Source organism: Oncorhynchus mykiss, chromosome 16 (assembly GCF_013265735.2).
Source record: "Oncorhynchus mykiss isolate Arlee chromosome 16, USDA_OmykA_1.1, whole genome shotgun sequence".
In the NCBI taxonomy this organism is placed as follows: domain Eukaryota; kingdom Metazoa; phylum Chordata; class Actinopteri; order Salmoniformes; family Salmonidae; genus Oncorhynchus; species Oncorhynchus mykiss.
In genome coordinates this window covers 6,928,152-6,945,568 of record NC_048580.1, presented here as the reverse complement: position 1 = coordinate 6,945,568, position 17,417 = coordinate 6,928,152, and the positions used below count along the sequence as shown (strand labels likewise).

Genomic DNA, 17,417 nt, shown 5'->3' with positions numbered 1-17,417 from the left:
GGATGTGTAAAGCTTGGGAAATCTTTTTGTATCCAAATCCGGCTTTAAACTTCTTCAGTAACAGTATCTCGGACCTGCCTGGTGTGTTCCTTGTTCTTCATGATGCTCTCTGCGCTTTTGACAGACCTCTGAGACTATCACAGTGCAGGTGCATTTATACGGAGACTTGATTACACACAGGTGGATTGTATTTATCATCATTAGTCATTTAGGTCAACATTGGATCATTCAGAGATCCTCACTGAACTTCTGGAGAGAGTTTGCTGCACTGAAAGTAAAGGGGCTGAATAATTTTGCACGCCCAATTTTTCAGTTTTTGATTTGTTAAAAAAGTTTGAAATATCCAAAAAATGTCGTTCCACTTCATGATTGTGTCCCACTTGTTGTTGATTCTTCACAAAAAAATACAGTTTTATATCTTTATGTTTGAAGCCTGAAATGTGGCAAAAGGTCGCAAAGTTCAAGGGGGCCGAATACTTTCACAAGGCACTGTAATCCACCGTGGACGAATGATAGTAAACCTAGCTTCGCGTTGAAATAACGGTGTCCTTTGGGTTATTCAGAAGTCAATGTAGTCTTCATAATACCCAACATCACTCTGAATTTACTGTCACATCCAGCGTTTTTTAAGAAGAGTTACTTTCAACTATTCAATGTTATTTAGTCTACGCCAATTAGTTTGGAAGCTGATCAACATTTAAATGTGTAGATGTGATAGCTTAGCTGAAATGAACACAGCCCCTTTACAAAGCTGAGCAGGGTACATAGAGGTAGGAATCTGGATGGTAGACTCATTGTCACTGAAGTGCATTACCCCTCATATACAAGTAGGTGTCACTGTTTAGCCATGGACTGTGGCTTAACATTTTGTTTCAATATAGCTCTTATACCTTTTTCAATATCAGATTTGAACTAGTATTTGAACCCAGGCCTGTAGAGCTCTGGTGTAGTCTACCCAGGACAACAGGATGCTGGGCCCACCCAGGACATCAGGATGCTGGGCCATAGGAACGGTGTGAATTCTCACCATTCCTATGGCAAACTGGGCGGGGCAAGAGCCCCCCACACACACACACACACACACACACACACACACGGACACACGGACACACGGACACACAGACACAGAGCCTTCTTTGCCAGGACGGCATTCCCCACATCCCCAAGAAATACCCCCCTCCCTTCCCCTCGCCGTCTCTCAACAATAAAGCAATGAGAGCCGAAGCCAAACTAGGGAACCGCGTCGCAGTGCCTTTGCTCGTTTACTTTTAGTATGAAACCATCTGTTTAGTCATTTATGTGTATGATTTATTATTCTATTTAAGTTTCCCCTGTTTTTTTATGGACCTCTAGTTGTGATCTCATCACAGTGTTGAATTTCACAGCTGTCTGTGTATGATCCGCATGGAGTATTAGATATGTCAGTACTGTACATAACACACAGAGGTATTTTGACCTCACTAACTGGAAAACGTACATAAGGCAAAGACTCCTTGTCAGCAGAGAGAATCTTAGTCAATGTCAGGATTTACGGTTGTGAGGTATGTGCTATGTGTCGACTCACTGGAAATGAACTTTTGATGTTAAGTCATAAACGTCTCATTTACTCGAGCACCTGACTCGTGCGGTACTTTTTATGCGGTCCGCGTGAGTACCTGACTCATTTACTTGAGTACCTGACTCGTGCACAAATGTGATTTGGTGATGTGGTTCTGGAGTTCTCTGATTCAGAGGGGTTTGGTTTAAATGCAGAAGACACATTTCAGTTGAAGGCATTCAGTTGTACAACTGACTAGGTATCCCCCCTTTACAACTGACTAGATATCCCCCCTTTACAACTGACTAGGTATCCCCCCTTTACAACTGACTAGGTATCCCCCTTTACAACTGACTAGGTATCCCCCTTTACAACTGACTAGGTATCCCCCTTTACAACTGACTAGATATCCCCCCTTTACAACTGACTAGGTATCCCCCTTTACAACTGACTAGGTATCCCCCTTTACAACTGACTAGGTATCCCCCTTTACAACTGACTAGGTATCCCCCCTTTACAACTGACTAGGTATCCCCCCTTTACAACTGACTAGGTATCCCCCTTTACAACTGACTAGATATCCCCCCTTTACAACTGACTAGGTATCCCCCTTTACAACTGACTAGATATCCCCCCTTTACAACTGACTAGGTATCCCCCTTTACAACTGACTAGATATCCCCCCTTTACAACTGACTAGATATCCCCCCTTTACAACTGACTAGGTATCCCCCCTTTACAACTGACTAGATATCCCCCCTTTACAACTGACTAGGTATCCCCCCTTTACAACTGACTAGATATCCCCCCTTTACAACTGACTAGGTATCCCCCTTTACAACTGACTAGATATCCCCCCTTTACAACTGACTAGATATCCCCCCTTTACAACTGACTAGGTATCCCCCCTTTACAACTGACTAGATATCCCCCCTTTACAACTGACTAGATATCCCCCCTTTACAACTGACTAGATATCCCCCCTTTACAACTGACTAGATATCCCCCTTTACAACTGACTAGATATCCCCCTTTACAACTGACTAGATATCCCCCTTTACAACTGACTAGGTATTCCACTTTACAACTGACTAGGTATCCCCCTTTACAACTGACTAGATATCCCCCTTTACAACTGACTAGGTATCCCCCCTTTACAACTGACTAGGTATTCCACTTTACAACTGACTAGGTATCCCCCTTTACAACTGACTAGATATCCCCCTTTACAACTGACTAGGTATTCCACTTTACAACTGACTAGATATCCCCCTTTACAACTGACTAGATATCCCCCCTTTACAACTGACTAGGTATCCCCCTTTACAACTGACTAGGTATCCCCCTTTACAACTGACTAGGTATCCCCCTTTCCAACTGACTAGGTATCCCCCCTTTACAACTGACTAGGTATCCCCCTTTCCAACTGACTAGGTATCCCCCCTTTACAACTGACTAGGTATCCCCCCTTTACAACTGACTAGGTATCCCCCTTTCCAACTGACTAGGTATCCCCCCTTTCTCATCACTTCTATCCTCTCTCTGTTCTCTCTCATTCTCCAAACCCTACCCTGCTCCTCTCTCCTCTGTGAGTAAACCCTACCCTGCTCCTCTCTCCTCTGTGAGTAAACCCCACCCTGCTCCTCTCTCCTCTGTGAATAAACCCCATCCTGCTCCTCTCTCCTCTGTGAGTAAACCCTACCCTGCTCCTCTCTCCTCTGTGAGTAAACCCCACCCTGCTCCTCTCTCCTCTGTGAATAAACCCCACCCTGCTCCTTTCTCCTCTGTGAATAAACCCCACCCTGCTCCTCTCTCCTCTGTGAATAAACCCAACCCTGCTCCCTGCTCTCCTCTGTGAATAAACCCCACCCTGCTCCTCTCTCCTCTGTGAGTAAACCCCACCCTGCTCCTCTCTCCTCTGTGAGTAAACCCCACCCTGCTCCTCTCTCCTCTGTGAATAAACCCCACCCTGCTCCTCTCTCCTCTGTGAATAAACCCCATCCTGCTCCTCTCTCCTCTGTGAATAAACCCCACCCTGCTCCTCTCTCCTCTGTGAATAAACCCCACCCTGCTCCTCTCTCCTCTGTGAATAAACCCCACCCTGCTCCTCTCTCCTCTGTGAATAAACCCAACCCTGCTCCCTGCTCTCCTCTGTGAATAAACCCCACCCTGCTCCTCTCTCCTCTGTGAGTAAACCCTACCCTGCTCCTCTCTCCTCTGTGAGTAAACCCCACCCTGCTCCTCTCTCCTCTGTGAGTAAACCCTACCCTGCTCCTCTCTCCTCTGTGAGTAAACCCCACCCTGCTCCTCTCTCCTCTGTGAGTAAACCCCACCCTGCTCCTCTCTCCTCTGTGAGTAAACCCCACCCTGCTCCTCCCTCCTCTGTGAGTAAACCCTACCCTGCTCCTCTCTCCTCTGTGAGTAAACCCTACCCTGCTCCTCTCTCCTCTGTGAGTAAACCCCACCCTGCTCCTCCCTCCTCTGTGAGTAAACCCTACCCTGCTCCTCTCTCCTCTGTGAATAAACCCTACCCTGCTCCTCTCTCCTCTGTGAGTAAACCCCACCCTGCTCCTCTCTCCTCTGTGAATAAACCCCACCCTGCTCCTCTCTCCTCTGTGAGTAAACCCTACCCTGCTCCTCTCTCCTCTGTGAATAAACCCTACCCTGCTCCTCTCTCCTCTGTGAGTAAACCCCACCCTGCTCCTCTCTCCTCTGTGAATAAACCCCACCCTGCTCCTCTCTCCTCTGTGAGTAAACCCTACCCTGCTCCTCTCTCCTCTGTGAATAAACCCCACCATGCTCCTCTCTCCTCTGTGAGTAAACCCCACCCTGCTCCTCTCTCCTCTGTGAGTAAACCCCACCCTGCTCATCTCTCCTCTGTGAGTAAACCCCACCCTGCTCCTCTCTCCTCTGTGAATAAACCCCACCCTGCTCCTTTCTCCTCTGTGAATAAACCCCACCCTGCTCCTCTCTCCTCTGTGAATAAACCCAACCCTGCTCCCTGCTCTCCTCTGTGAATAAACCCCACCCTGCTCCTCTCTCCTCTGTGAGTAAACCCCACCCTGCTCCTCTCTCCTCTGTGAGTAAACCCCACCCTGCTCCTCTCTCCTCTGTGAATAAACCCCACCCTGCTCCTCTCTCCTCTGTGAATAAACCCCATCCTGCTCCTCTCTCCTCTGTGAATAAACCCCACCCTGCTCCTCTCTCCTCTGTGAATAAACCCCACCCTGCTCCTCTCTCCTCTGTGAATAAACCCCACCCTGCTCCTCTCTCCTCTGTGAATAAACCCAACCCTGCTCCCTGCTCTCCTCTGTGAATAAACCCCACCCTGCTCCTCTCTCCTCTGTGAGTAAACCCTACCCTGCTCCTCTCTCCTCTGTGAGTAAACCCCACCCTGCTCCTCTCTCCTCTGTGAGTAAACCCTACCCTGCTCCTCTCTCCTCTGTGAGTAAACCCCACCCTGCTCCTCTCTCCTCTGTGAGTAAACCCCACCCTGCTCCTCTCTCCTCTGTGAGTAAACCCCACCCTGCTCCTCCCTCCTCTGTGAGTAAACCCTACCCTGCTCCTCTCTCCTCTGTGAGTAAACCCTACCCTGCTCCTCTCTCCTCTGTGAGTAAACCCCACCCTGCTCCTCCCTCCTCTGTGAGTAAACCCTACCCTGCTCCTCTCTCCTCTGTGAATAAACCCTACCCTGCTCCTCTCTCCTCTGTGAGTAAACCCCACCCTGCTCCTCTCTCCTCTGTGAATAAACCCCACCCTGCTCCTCTCTCCTCTGTGAGTAAACCCTACCCTGCTCCTCTCTCCTCTGTGAATAAACCCTACCCTGCTCCTCTCTCCTCTGTGAGTAAACCCCACCCTGCTCCTCTCTCCTCTGTGAATAAACCCCACCCTGCTCCTCTCTCCTCTGTGAGTAAACCCTACCCTGCTCCTCTCTCCTCTGTGAATAAACCCCACCATGCTCCTCTCTCCTCTGTGAGTAAACCCCACCCTGCTCCTCTCTCCTCTGTGAGTAAACCCCACCCTGCTCATCTCTCCTCTGTGAATAAACCCCACCCTGCTCCTCTCTCCTCTGTGAATAAACCCCACCCTGCTCCTCTCTCCTCTGTGAGCAAACCCCACCCTGCTCCTCTCTCCTCTGTGAATAAACCCCACCCTGCTCCTCTCTCCTCTGTGAGTAAACCCCACCCTGCTCCTCTCTCCTCTGTGAATAAACCCCACCCTGCTCCTCTCTCCTCTGTGAGTAAACCCCACCCTGCTCCTCTCTCCTCTGTGAGTAAACCCCACCCTGCTCCTCTCTCCTCTGTGAGTAAACCCTACCCTGCTCCTCTCTCCTCTGTGAATAAACCCCACCATGCTCCTCTCTCCTCTGTGAGTAAACCCCACCCTGCTCCTCTCTCCTCTGTGAGTAAACCCCACCCTGCTCATCTCTCCTCTGTGAATAAACCCCACCCTGCTCCTCTCTCCTCTGTGAATAAACCCCACCCTGCTCCTCTCTCCTCTGTGAGCAAACCCCACCCTGCTCCTCTCTCCTCTGTGAATAAACCCCACCCTGCTCCTCTCTCCTCTGTGAGTAAACCCCACCCTGCTCCTCTCTCCTCTGTGAATAAACCCCACCCTGCTCCTCTCTCCTCTGTGAGTAAACCCCACCCTGCTCCTCTCTCCTCTGTGAGTAAACCCCACCCTGCTCCTCTCTCCTCTGTGAGTAAACCCCACCCTGCTCCTCTCTCCTCTGTGAGTAAACCCTACCCTGCTCCTCTCTCCTCTGTGAGTAAACCCCACCCTGCTCCTCTCTCCTCTGTGAGTAAACCCCACCCTGCTCCTCTCTCCTCTGTGAGTAAACCCTACCCTGCTCCTCTCTCCTCTGTGAGTAAACCCCACCCTGCTCCTCTCTCCTCTAGCTCCTCTGTGGTGCCAGTTATCAACCACCAGACAAAGTGTGCCTTCACCCCAGAGATCAGTGTTATCGGGTGTGAGTGTTGTCGCCACGAGGGTACCCTTGAGAAGTAGCACATCATTCGGAATATATTAACAATGCGACACGTACTGTGCGGCTCACACACACACGTGGAATAGAGATGTGGTGGCCAGGGAGGAAGAGGGGTATCAGTACGGTGATGTGTTACCCGACCGAGAGGCCTGCCGACTGGGCAGCACAGGGAGGAGGTTGGGCCCCCCTGGAGAGGACCTTACCAGTTAGGGTGTGAGGTTCTGGTCATACTAATCTTGAAACCCAAAACCATGTGTTGTGTGCCCTAGCTAGCTTGAATCAAACCGAGTAGCTAGTTTGCGCCATTTCATTCTGTGGGGGTGGGGAGTGTTCAAACCTGAGCTAACTGACTGTGAGGCCTATCTCAGTGTGTAATTTGATGTTTCCTCACAGATTGTCCATTCAGAGACAGGGAGAGGGCTTATGCCGGGAGAGAGACTTCCAGAAAGAGGGGCTGGGAAGAGACTTCCAGAAAGAGGGGCTGGGGAGAGACTTCCAGAAAGAGGGGCTGGGGAGAGACTTCCAGAAAGAGGGGCTGGGAAGAGACTTCCAGAAAGAGGGGCTGGGGAGAACTCTGCAGCCTTCCTCCTCTCACAGCAGGAACAGGACTACACGGAGCAAATGTTTCCCAAGGTACGTGTCAAACCACACACACTTAATGGGGCACTGAGAGGCAAACACACCTGCAGGAGGAATAGTGTCATCCCAATCAGGATGATGGCCCAAACAACCAGGACGTGGCATATAGTGTGAGGGTTAGTGCTGCCGCAGGCTTACAGGTGGTAGGGGTGTGAGAGGACAGGACAGTGAGGGATGGGGTGGGAGAGGACAGGACAGTGAGGGATGGGGTGGGAGAGGACAGGACAGTGAGGGATGGGGTGGGAGAGGACAGGAACGTGAGGGATGGGTGTGAGGGACAGGAACATGAGGCATGGGGTGTGAGAGGATAGGACAGTGAGGGATGGGGTGGGAGAGGACAGGACAGTGAGGGATGGGGTGGGAGAGGACAGGAACGTGAGGGATGGGGTGTGAGAGGACAGGAAAGTGAGGGATGGGGTGGTAGAGGACAGGAACGTGAGGGGTGGGGTGTAAGAGGACAGGACAGTGAGGGATGGGTGTGAGAGGAGGAGAGGAAAGTGAGGGATGGCGTATGAGAAGAGAGGACAGTGAGGGATGGAGTGTAAGAGGAGGAGAGAAAAGTGAGGGATGGCGTATGAGAAGAGAGGACAGTGAGGGATGGAGTGTAAGAGGAGGAGAGGAAAGTGAGAGCCACATGGGACACAGGGGACTGTGGGAAGTGTCCTCTGCCCTCATGACAACTCTGGCACTCGGGGACACTCTGGTTTCCTCTTCTCAATAAACCACAGGAGACTTATTTGATTAAATCAATATAAATGAATAGAACGGTTCATGTTTTGACTTGAATGTCATGTATGTGCTACTTACAGGTGAAGGTTCCCAAGTTTGCAACCCTTCAGCCTAGTTTTCTGAAGAACTTGAAGACGGTGATGCCAACTGTGGTATGTTAACCCTAACCCTGTGGTATGTTAACCCTAACCCTGTGGTATGTTAACCCTAACTCTGTGGTATGTTAACCCTAACTCTGTGGTATGTTAACCCTAACCCTAACCCTGTGGTATGTTAACCCTAACCCTGTGGTATGTTAACCCTTACCCTGTGGTATGTTAACCCTAACTCTGTGGTATGTTAACCCTAACCCTAACCCTGTGGTATGTTAACCCTAACCCTGTGGTATGTTAACCCTTACCCTGTGGTATGTTAACCCTAACCCTGTGGTATGTTAACCCTAACCCTGTGGTATGTTAACCCTAACTCTGTGGTATGTTAACCCTAACTCTGTGGTATGTTAACCCTAACCCTGTGGTATGTTAACCCTAACCCTGTGGTATGTTAACCCTAACCCTGTGGTATGTTAACCCTAACCCTGTGGTATGTTAACCCTAACCCTGTGGTATGTTAACCCTAACTCTGTGGTATGTTAACCCTAACCCTGTGGTATGTTAACCCTTACCCTGTGGTATGTTAACCCTAACCCTGTGGTATGTTAACCCTAACCCTGTGGTATGTTAACCCTAACTCTGTGGTATGTTAACCCTAACCCTGTGGTATGTTAACCCTAACTCTGTGGTATGTTAACCCTAACTCTGTGGTATGTTAACCCTAACCCTAACCCTGTGGTATGTTAACCCTAACTCTGTGGTATGTTAACCCTAACTCTGTGGTATGTTCACCCTAACCCTAACCCTGTGGTATGTTAACCCTAACCCTGTGGTATGTTAACCCTAACCCTGTGGTATGTTAACCCTAACCCTGTGGTATGTTAACCCTAACTCTGTGGTATGTTAACCCTAACCCTGTGGTATGTTAACCCTTACCCTGTGGTATGTTAACCCTAACCCTGTGGTATGTTAACCCTAACCCTGTGGTATGTTAACCCTAACTCTGTGGTATGTTAACCCTAACCCGGTGGTATGTTAACCCTAACCCTGTGGTATGTTAACCCTAACCCTGTGGTATGTTAACCCTAACCCTAACCCTGTGGTATGTTAACCCTAACCCTGTGGTATGTTAACCCTAACTCTGTGGAATGTTAACCCTAACCCTAACCCTAACTCTGTGGTATGTTAACCCTAACTCTGTGGTATGTTAACCCTAACTCTGTGGTATGTTAACCCTAACTCTGTGTTATGTTAACCCTAACCCTGTGGTATGTTAACCCTAACCCTAACTCTGTGGTATGTTAACCCTAACTCTGTGGTATGTTAACCCTAACTCTGTGGTATGTTAACCCTAACCCTGTGGTATGTTAACCCTAACCCTGTGGTATGTTAACCCTAACTCTGTGGTATGTTAACCCTAACCCTAACTCTGTGGTATGTTAACCCTAACTCTGTGGTATGTTAACCCTAACTCTGTGGTATGTTAACCCTAACCCTAACTCTGTGGTATGTTAACCCTAACTCTGTGGTATGTTAACCCTAACCCTAACTCTGTGGTATGTTAACCCTAACCCTAACTCTGTGGTATGTTAACCCTAACCCTAACTCTGTGGTATGTTAACCCTAACTCTGTGGTATGTTAACCCTAACCCTGTGGTATGTTAACCCTAACTCTGTGGTATGTTAACCCTAACTCTGTGGTATGTTAACCCTAACTCTGTGGTATGTTAACCCTAACCCTAACTCTGTGGTATGTTAACCCTAACTCTGTGGTATGTTAACCCTAACCCTAACTCTGTGGTATGTTAACCCTAACTCTGTGGTATGTTAACCCTAACCCTAACTCTGTGGTATGTTAACCCTAACTCTGTGGTATACCTGTATATGTTCATGTGTTGTACATGTATCATATATATTTAATTGTATCATATATCCTTATTGAGAGCAGGGAGTTGAGGAGATACCTGAGAAGAGTAAGAGAGCAGAGATGACTGTGAGGATGCTGAGACACATGCACAGCCAGTCCCTTACCAACATGGCTGTCTCTCAGAGGTTAGTATGGGCTAGTTGGTTAACACACCCTGTCGCTTACCAACACGGCTGTCTCTCATTTGTTGGTTTGACCAAGCTAACAGACCCTGTCCCTTACCAACATGGCTGTCTCTTAGAGGTTGGTATGACCAAGTTAACACACCCTGTCCCTTACCAACATGGCTGTCTCTCAGAGGTTGGTACGACCTAGCTAACACACCCTGTCCCTTACCAACATGGCTGTCTCTCAGAGGTTGGTATGACCTAGCTAAGACACCCTGTCCCTTACCAACATGGCTGTCTGTCAGAGGTTGGTATGACCTAGCTAAGGCACCCTGTTCCTTACCAACATGGCTGTCTCTTAGTTGTTGAAATGGCCTAGCTGGCTAACACACCCTGTCTCTTACCGACATGGCTGTCTCTTAGTTGTTGGCATGGCCTAGCTAGCGAACACACCCTGTCCCTTACCGACATGGCTGTCTTTCAGAGGTTGATACGACCTAGCTAATAAATCATGTCCCTTATCAACATGGCTTTTTTTCAGAGGTTGGTATGACCTAGCTAACAAACCCTGTCCCTTATCAGCATAGCTGTCTCTCCGAAGTTTGTATGGCCTAGCTAGCTAACACTCTGTCCCTTATCAACATTGATGTCTCTCAGAGGTTAGGATGGCCTAGCTAGCTAACATATCCTGTACCTTACCAGCATGGCTGTCTCTCAGAAGTTTGTATGGCCTAGTTAGCTAAAACTCTGTCCCTTACCGACATGGCTGTCTCTCAGAGGTTAGGATGGGCTAGGTAGCTAACATATCCTCTACCTTACCAACATGGCTGTCTCTCTGAGGTTAGCATGGCCCAGCTAGCTAACACAGTCTGTTCCTTACCGATATGCCTGTCTCTTAGAGGTTAATATGACCTAGATAACAAACCTTTCCCTTACCAACATGGCAGTCTCTCAGAGGTTGGTATGACCTAGATAACAAACCTTTCCCTTACCAACATGGCTCTCTCTCAGAGGTTGGTATGACCTAGATAACAAACCTTTCCCTTACCAACATGGCAGTCTCTCAGAGGTTGGTATGACCTAGATAACAAACCTTTCCCTTACCAACATGGCTGTCTCTCAGAGGTTGGTATGTTGTTGTTTTTCTTCTTCTTCTGGTTCTTCTTCTTTCTCCTCCTCCGCGTTTTCCAGGGGCGCAACATTCACTGGGGACGGGGGTGACATGCCCCCCCCCACACACACACACATTCTGAAATTGCATTTTTGACCCCCAACCCCCAGTTTTATCATTGGAATGTGAAACAAACAGGGAAATGGTGTGCTTTAGGACCATGTGGATGCCTCTGAGCGGTCAGGTAGGCTGTTTGGAGTGTTATAATAAATATGTCCACTTCTAAAACCAAAGTTGCCCCCCCCCCTGACATTTTCAATTATATAATATGTGAAAGTATAGCTTACAAAACAAAGCAATACTGACTTTTCATGAGGTCTAAAAAGCTTGAATGGAAACAGAAAATAAGGTATCTCAGTTTAAACTGAGTCTAGTTTGTTTGTCTCTGCTTGGGGTTAACTCTGACTGGGCTGGAGCAGACTGCTACTGGACAGAGACAGACACTCACTGTGCTGCTGCTGGGAACAGAAGAGGAGTTTCGAAGATTTGGTGAGTTGCTAGATTGGATCCCCCGAGCTGACAAGGTACAAATCTGTCGTTCTGCCCCCTGAACAAGGCAGTTAACCACACTGGTCCTAGGCCGTCATTGTAAATAAGAATTTGTTCTTAACTGACTTGCCTAGTTAAATAAAGGTTAAATAGGAAACAGGAAGCAAAATTCCAGAGTGGAGTTTTCCAAAATAGAGCAGGTTCCTATTTCATCTGCCTTGGCTGAGCTGCTCTTACATGCACGACCACCGCGTGTTGATTGACAATTAGTGAATGTAGGAACAGGTGTATTGATTGACAATTAGTGGAGTGGGAAGAGGTGTGTTGATTGACAATTAGTAGAGTGGGAACAGGTGTGTTGATTGACAATTAGTGGAGTGGGAACAGGTGTGTTGATTGACAATTAGTGGAATGGGAACAGGTGTGTTGATTGACAATTAGTGGAATGGGAACAGGTGTGTTGATTGCCAATTAGTGGAGTGGGAACAGGTGTGTTGATTGACAATTAGTGAATGTGGGAACAGGTGTATTGATTGACAATTAGTGGAGTGGGAACAGGTGTGGTGATTGACAATAGACAATAAGATTACAAGTCCTACCTACGACAACCACTGCATTTAAAAGCAAAGAGACAGTTTCTTTATTTGAGAGTTTGTTATTTGCTTAAACAGAGAGAATAAAAAAAAAAGGTTTCTATTCATAAAAAACAAAAATCTAACATTTTTTGTTTTGTTTGCTTGTATAATGTACATACTAAATACATTGTGTGTTGCCTCAGACCCCAGTCCAAGATATGGTAACACAATCCCTCTCCACAACGCATCCAAGAGCCCTCCTCCTCTATGGAGGACAGAATATCACACATTCACGTTATATCTGCTATTTCCAAGTTGTGTTCCTGAATCGTAAGCTGCCATAGCAACTGCTATTTGGGGAAACAGTTGTAGTATTACTTCATAGTCATTTTATTTGAGCATTTCTGCGAATGAACAGCATTTTTATATTTTGTATCATATTGCATTTACTAATGAACCAAATAAAAAGATAATAGACTTCACCATTGATTTCAGCAATTAACCTTCGAAACGTTTCATTGAATTTCTCCTTGGCATCCTACCATAGACGCAGTATGTATTTCCGAGTGTTCACTCTGACGAAGAGAAGAAGAAGAGATGTGCTGGGAACCTCCCTCCTCTCCTTCCTCCTCTCCTTCCTCTCCCTCCTCCTCCGTCCTACCAGGAATGGACCAGGATCGACCCAGATGATTCAGAGGTCCCTAGCCTGGCCCTGGAAGAGCTTGGGCTGAGGACCATACCCTCTGCTGGGTAGGTAGTTTAGGCTACCTCCACTAATCTATCACAGGTCCCAGGTCTGCTGGTGTCGTCTTTCCATCTCATATGGTTATTGTCATGTTGTTCTTCTTCAGAAACACAGAAATATGTAGCAAGACTCCTGAGCCTTTATCCATAGAAGATGTGTGTCAACGCAACCCTTCAGGGGTAAGAGATTTCTCTTGACAGGCTATAGGGTTACTGCAGGTTGGAGAATGTTTCAGAGTTTAACACATCAGTAACCTTAACCCTTAAAGCCTGCAGGTTATAATGCATCGTAAAACATGTTTAATAACCAATGCATGTTCTATTTCTCTTGTTTAGGTGATACATTGTGGATATAAGCTTTGGAGGAATTATGACGAGGAGACAGCCTATTGAGTATCTTCGTTTGATGTGAAGGCCACTAGGCTACACCAATCACCAATCACCAATACCATGAATGAGATAAAAAGATTATGAGATTATGTATTATTTTGACACCAGTTCACTGAGAGAGCAGTTCACTTAGAGACCAGTTCACAGAGACCAGTTCACTGAGAGACCAGTTCACTGAGAGACCAGTTCACTGAGAGACCAGTTCACTTAGAGACCAGTTCACTTAGAGACCAGTTCACTGAGAGACCAGTTCACTGAGACCAGTTCACTGAGAGACCAGTTCACTGAGACCAGTTCACTGAGAGACCAGTTCACTGAGACCAGTTCACAGAGAGACCAGTTCACTTAGAGACCAGTTCACAGAGAGACCAGTTCACAGAGAGACCAGTTCACAGAGAGACCAGTTCACAGAGAGACCAGTTCACTCTGGATTCCTATTGTGTTTGTCTTCGACTATATCAACAACAACAAAACGATATAGATGGTAAAATTTCAAATGATTTTACAAATAAAATGTATTATTAGCAGTATGTGTTTTATATCAACATTGAGTAAAGAACTAAAGGCAAATAACGAATAGAAAAGCAATTATTTAACTACCAATTCTTTTTTAAGAGAAATATAACCCATGTGTATTTAGAACGACACGTTCTACTCACTCGATTGATTCTGATTGTGAATGATTTAAGCTAATAATAAAACTTGCTAAGAAGTTGATTTTTTGACGCGCCTGTTGCTATGGTTATTGTTTAATCGTTAAGGCCTGGAGTGCATTTCCTGTGTTTTGTCACCTACCTGACTACATCCCAGGACTCAAAAATAACATCTTTATTAATAGGCCTCACCTTTAATCATGGCCTTCGTGGGAAATGGTTTGTAAATGATTTCAGTCAGGACTATTATTGACGAGGAAAAGCAGAATTTAAAAAAAAATAATGTGGTAAAATATAAACTGCTTTATTGGAGGAAAACGTCCAAGTATGTATTTTGCAGAGAAAGTTTAAAAAAAAAAACAAATATAATTAAAATATTTCCTGTCTATCTGATTAGAGCTTGAGCATCAGACATAAATGTATTTATGCATTCGACTATAGGTCTGAGTCCTACCCATCAGAACACACAGTCTTCAGTATAGAGCTTAGTAAAACCAGAAAGAAATACCTTAACGTTAAAATCTCAGTTTCTTTCTGCAGGTGTGTCGTTGATATAGGCTACTGTATGTGTAAATATGGACAGATTGAAGTAATAAAGCAATTCAGATTGGCTGGTGAGCCATCGACTTCAGACACATTACCCATCCTTCCTAGTCCGACTCATATGGCCGCACTCAACCAATGGCTGACCAGACAGCATACACCAGAGCAAAGAACAGCCAACCAGCGATCATCCAGAACTATCCGGCGATGGACTGATTTAGGAGTAGGCTATATATTTGTGTACCATGTGTATGTGACAAATAAAATTTGATTTGATTTGATTTGATTTGGAAACTTTCAATCTAATGGAGAAGATTGATATATTCAAGAGGTACAGTGGGGCAAAAAAGTATTTAGTCAGCCACCAATTGTGCAAGTTCTCCCACTTAAAAAGATGAGAGAGGCCTGTAATTTTCATCATAGGTACACTCCAACTACGACAGAGAAAATGAGAAAAAAAATCCAGAAAATCACATTGTAGGATTTTTAATGAATTTATTTGCAAATTATGGTGGAAAATAAGTATTTGGTCACCTACAAACAAGCAAGATTTCTGTCTCTCACAGACCTGTAACTTCTTCTTTAAGAGGCTCCTCTGTCCTCCACTCGTTACCTGTATTAATGGCACCTGTTTGAACTTGTTATCAGTATAAAAGACATCTACTTTTTGTCATGCACAAAGTAGATGTCCTAACAAACTTGCCAAAACTATAGTTTGTTAACAAGAAATGTGTGGAGTGGTTGAAAAACAAGTTTTAATGACTCCAACCTAAGTGTCTGTAAACTTCTGACTTCAACTGTATGTGCACTTTGTTTAAATACATTACAAAGTTACACTTTAAATGCAAATGTTTAATAGCATTATTTTTCATAACAAACCAATGCATTTTTTAAATACATTGTGGTTAAGGTAGAGTATGATTTCATTTAATGAATGAATTAATTATAATTGTTTTAACACCAATCATAGTCAAACTATCGCAAACTGTTTGACTTGAAAAAAAATACAAAACATATATTTTATTTAAAGAGCCGTTTGGGAGCCAAAAGAGCCGTCTCTTTTTGGTGAGTTGAACCGAAGGATCCAGCTCACTGAAAACAACCGGAACGCCCATCACTACCATGTAATTCTAATGGTCTATGTTAGACACGTCTGGGATAATAACTTAATAGGAGCAGTTCTTTTTTAGTGCTGATTTGCCCACCACCACTGCAGAGGCTGTCTTTAACACAATGGATATGCACCTGGGCTCCGTGGGACTGGTCTGGGTGCGTCGGTGTGACCACTGATGGGGCATCTGCCATGACCGGAAGGCACTTCGGAGTAGTAAAGCGGATCCTGGAGACAGCATCGAGTGCCCACGTGGAACCACTGCTTCTTACACAGGGAGGCATTGGCAGCGAAGGACATGGTGGCTGAGCTCCACGACACTCTCCAGGGATGTGATCAAGTGTATCAGCTATATCAAAAATAAAAGGTGTTCACAGGCCATCTTTAGGGATATGAGGAGCGAGCACCAGTAGGTGCTTTATCATGCAGAGGTCCGCGAGCTTTCCGGGGGTAAAGTTTTGGGTCGCTTTTATGAGCTTTGAGCGGAGATTGCTGCGTGTCTTTCGCAAAACAAGTCATCTCTGCCCGAACATTTCGATTGTGAGGAATGTCTCGCACGGGTTGCCTACCTGGCAGATATTTTTGAACATCTGAATTCGCTCAATGTGTCAAAGCAAGGGAGGGGCACCATCGATTTGAACAGAGGGAGCAAGTGGATGCCTTCAAGATGAAGTTTACCGTTTGGGAAAATCATGTTTCGAATGGGAGTGTTGACATGTTTCCTAATGATGATTTGATCAACAAAGCGCACGGCGACACTGAAAAAAAATAAATAATAATTATTAAACAGCATCTTGTCAAGCTGCAGGGAACGTTTAGCCACTACTTCCCCGGAGGAGAACAGGAGACAAGACGACTGGATTACGGGACCCCTTTCGAGAGGAGATGGGAGGCGTCACGTTGCCAAGCAACTGGAGAGGATCAGCTGGTGGAGCTGTCGTTTGATCGCGGACTGAGCATGCGCATCGCGGAAATGACACTGCCACAGTTCTGGTGCAGCTTAGTGGGAGAGTATCCTGCTCTCGCCTGTCATGCGATCAGAATCATGCTGCCCGTTCAGCACTACATATCTGTGTGAAAGTGGCTTCTCTGCTATGTCCGTGCTGAAAACTAAAAGCAGAAACAAACTGGGCAGCCAGCATGACCTGCGAGTTGACCTGTCAACCATCACCCCAGACTTCAATAAACGTATCAAACTGAGGAAACACCCCCAGCTTTCCCACTGATAGGCTACAACACACAGACAATAAATAAACAGGTTCATGAGTTATCGTTCACTAGGTTAATTATTATTGTTAATGAATTCATATGACATGTTATTGAACTGGTTACAAACTTACACATTAAACAAAAAAAAACTTTAAAGGTTGTGAAACTATTCACATGGTAATTTTTTATTAAGAATTTCTAATGATTAAAAAAACTGGCATGTGTTACTGTTCATTAACATTATTGGACTGGTTTTAATATCATGTTCTGAGTTTGTTAATGTATTACACAGTACTCCTAATTAAAACGTCTTATTCTGAATCTATAATAAATGTTTTCTCAGTTAATATGTCTGTGTAATGTCTTCCTTTAATACCATAATAGTAGACCATTGAGACATTGAGTCTATTTTGCAAGTGAAGCCTGCCCAAGAAGGCAGCTGCAATACAACATTACAAAATCATCAACAGTCCATCATATTGGGTCAAGACTCAATTGTCATTGTCAAATTTGG

At 45.8% G+C, this 17,417-nt stretch overlaps 1 protein-coding gene across 1 annotated transcript in view; it reads left to right on the top strand.

The window, feature by feature from the left end:
• Window positions 1-15,021, top strand: part of si:ch211-130h14.4 — a 39,773-nt gene extending 24,752 nt beyond the window's left edge. Inside the window, exons 7-13 of the mRNA XM_036946058.1 lie at window positions 6,918-7,157; window positions 7,973-8,044; window positions 9,933-10,036; window positions 11,609-11,678; window positions 12,801-13,003; window positions 13,105-13,177; window positions 13,334-15,021. Of these exons, the coding sequence (XP_036801953.1) occupies window positions 6,918-7,157; window positions 7,973-8,044; window positions 9,933-10,036; window positions 11,609-11,678; window positions 12,801-13,003; window positions 13,105-13,177; window positions 13,334-13,390 (819 nt within the window). The 3' untranslated portion in view covers window positions 13,391-15,021. The remainder of the gene's footprint in view (window positions 1-6,917; window positions 7,158-7,972; window positions 8,045-9,932; window positions 10,037-11,608; window positions 11,679-12,800; window positions 13,004-13,104; window positions 13,178-13,333) is intronic.
• Window positions 15,022-17,417: the final 2,396 nt, after the last annotated feature.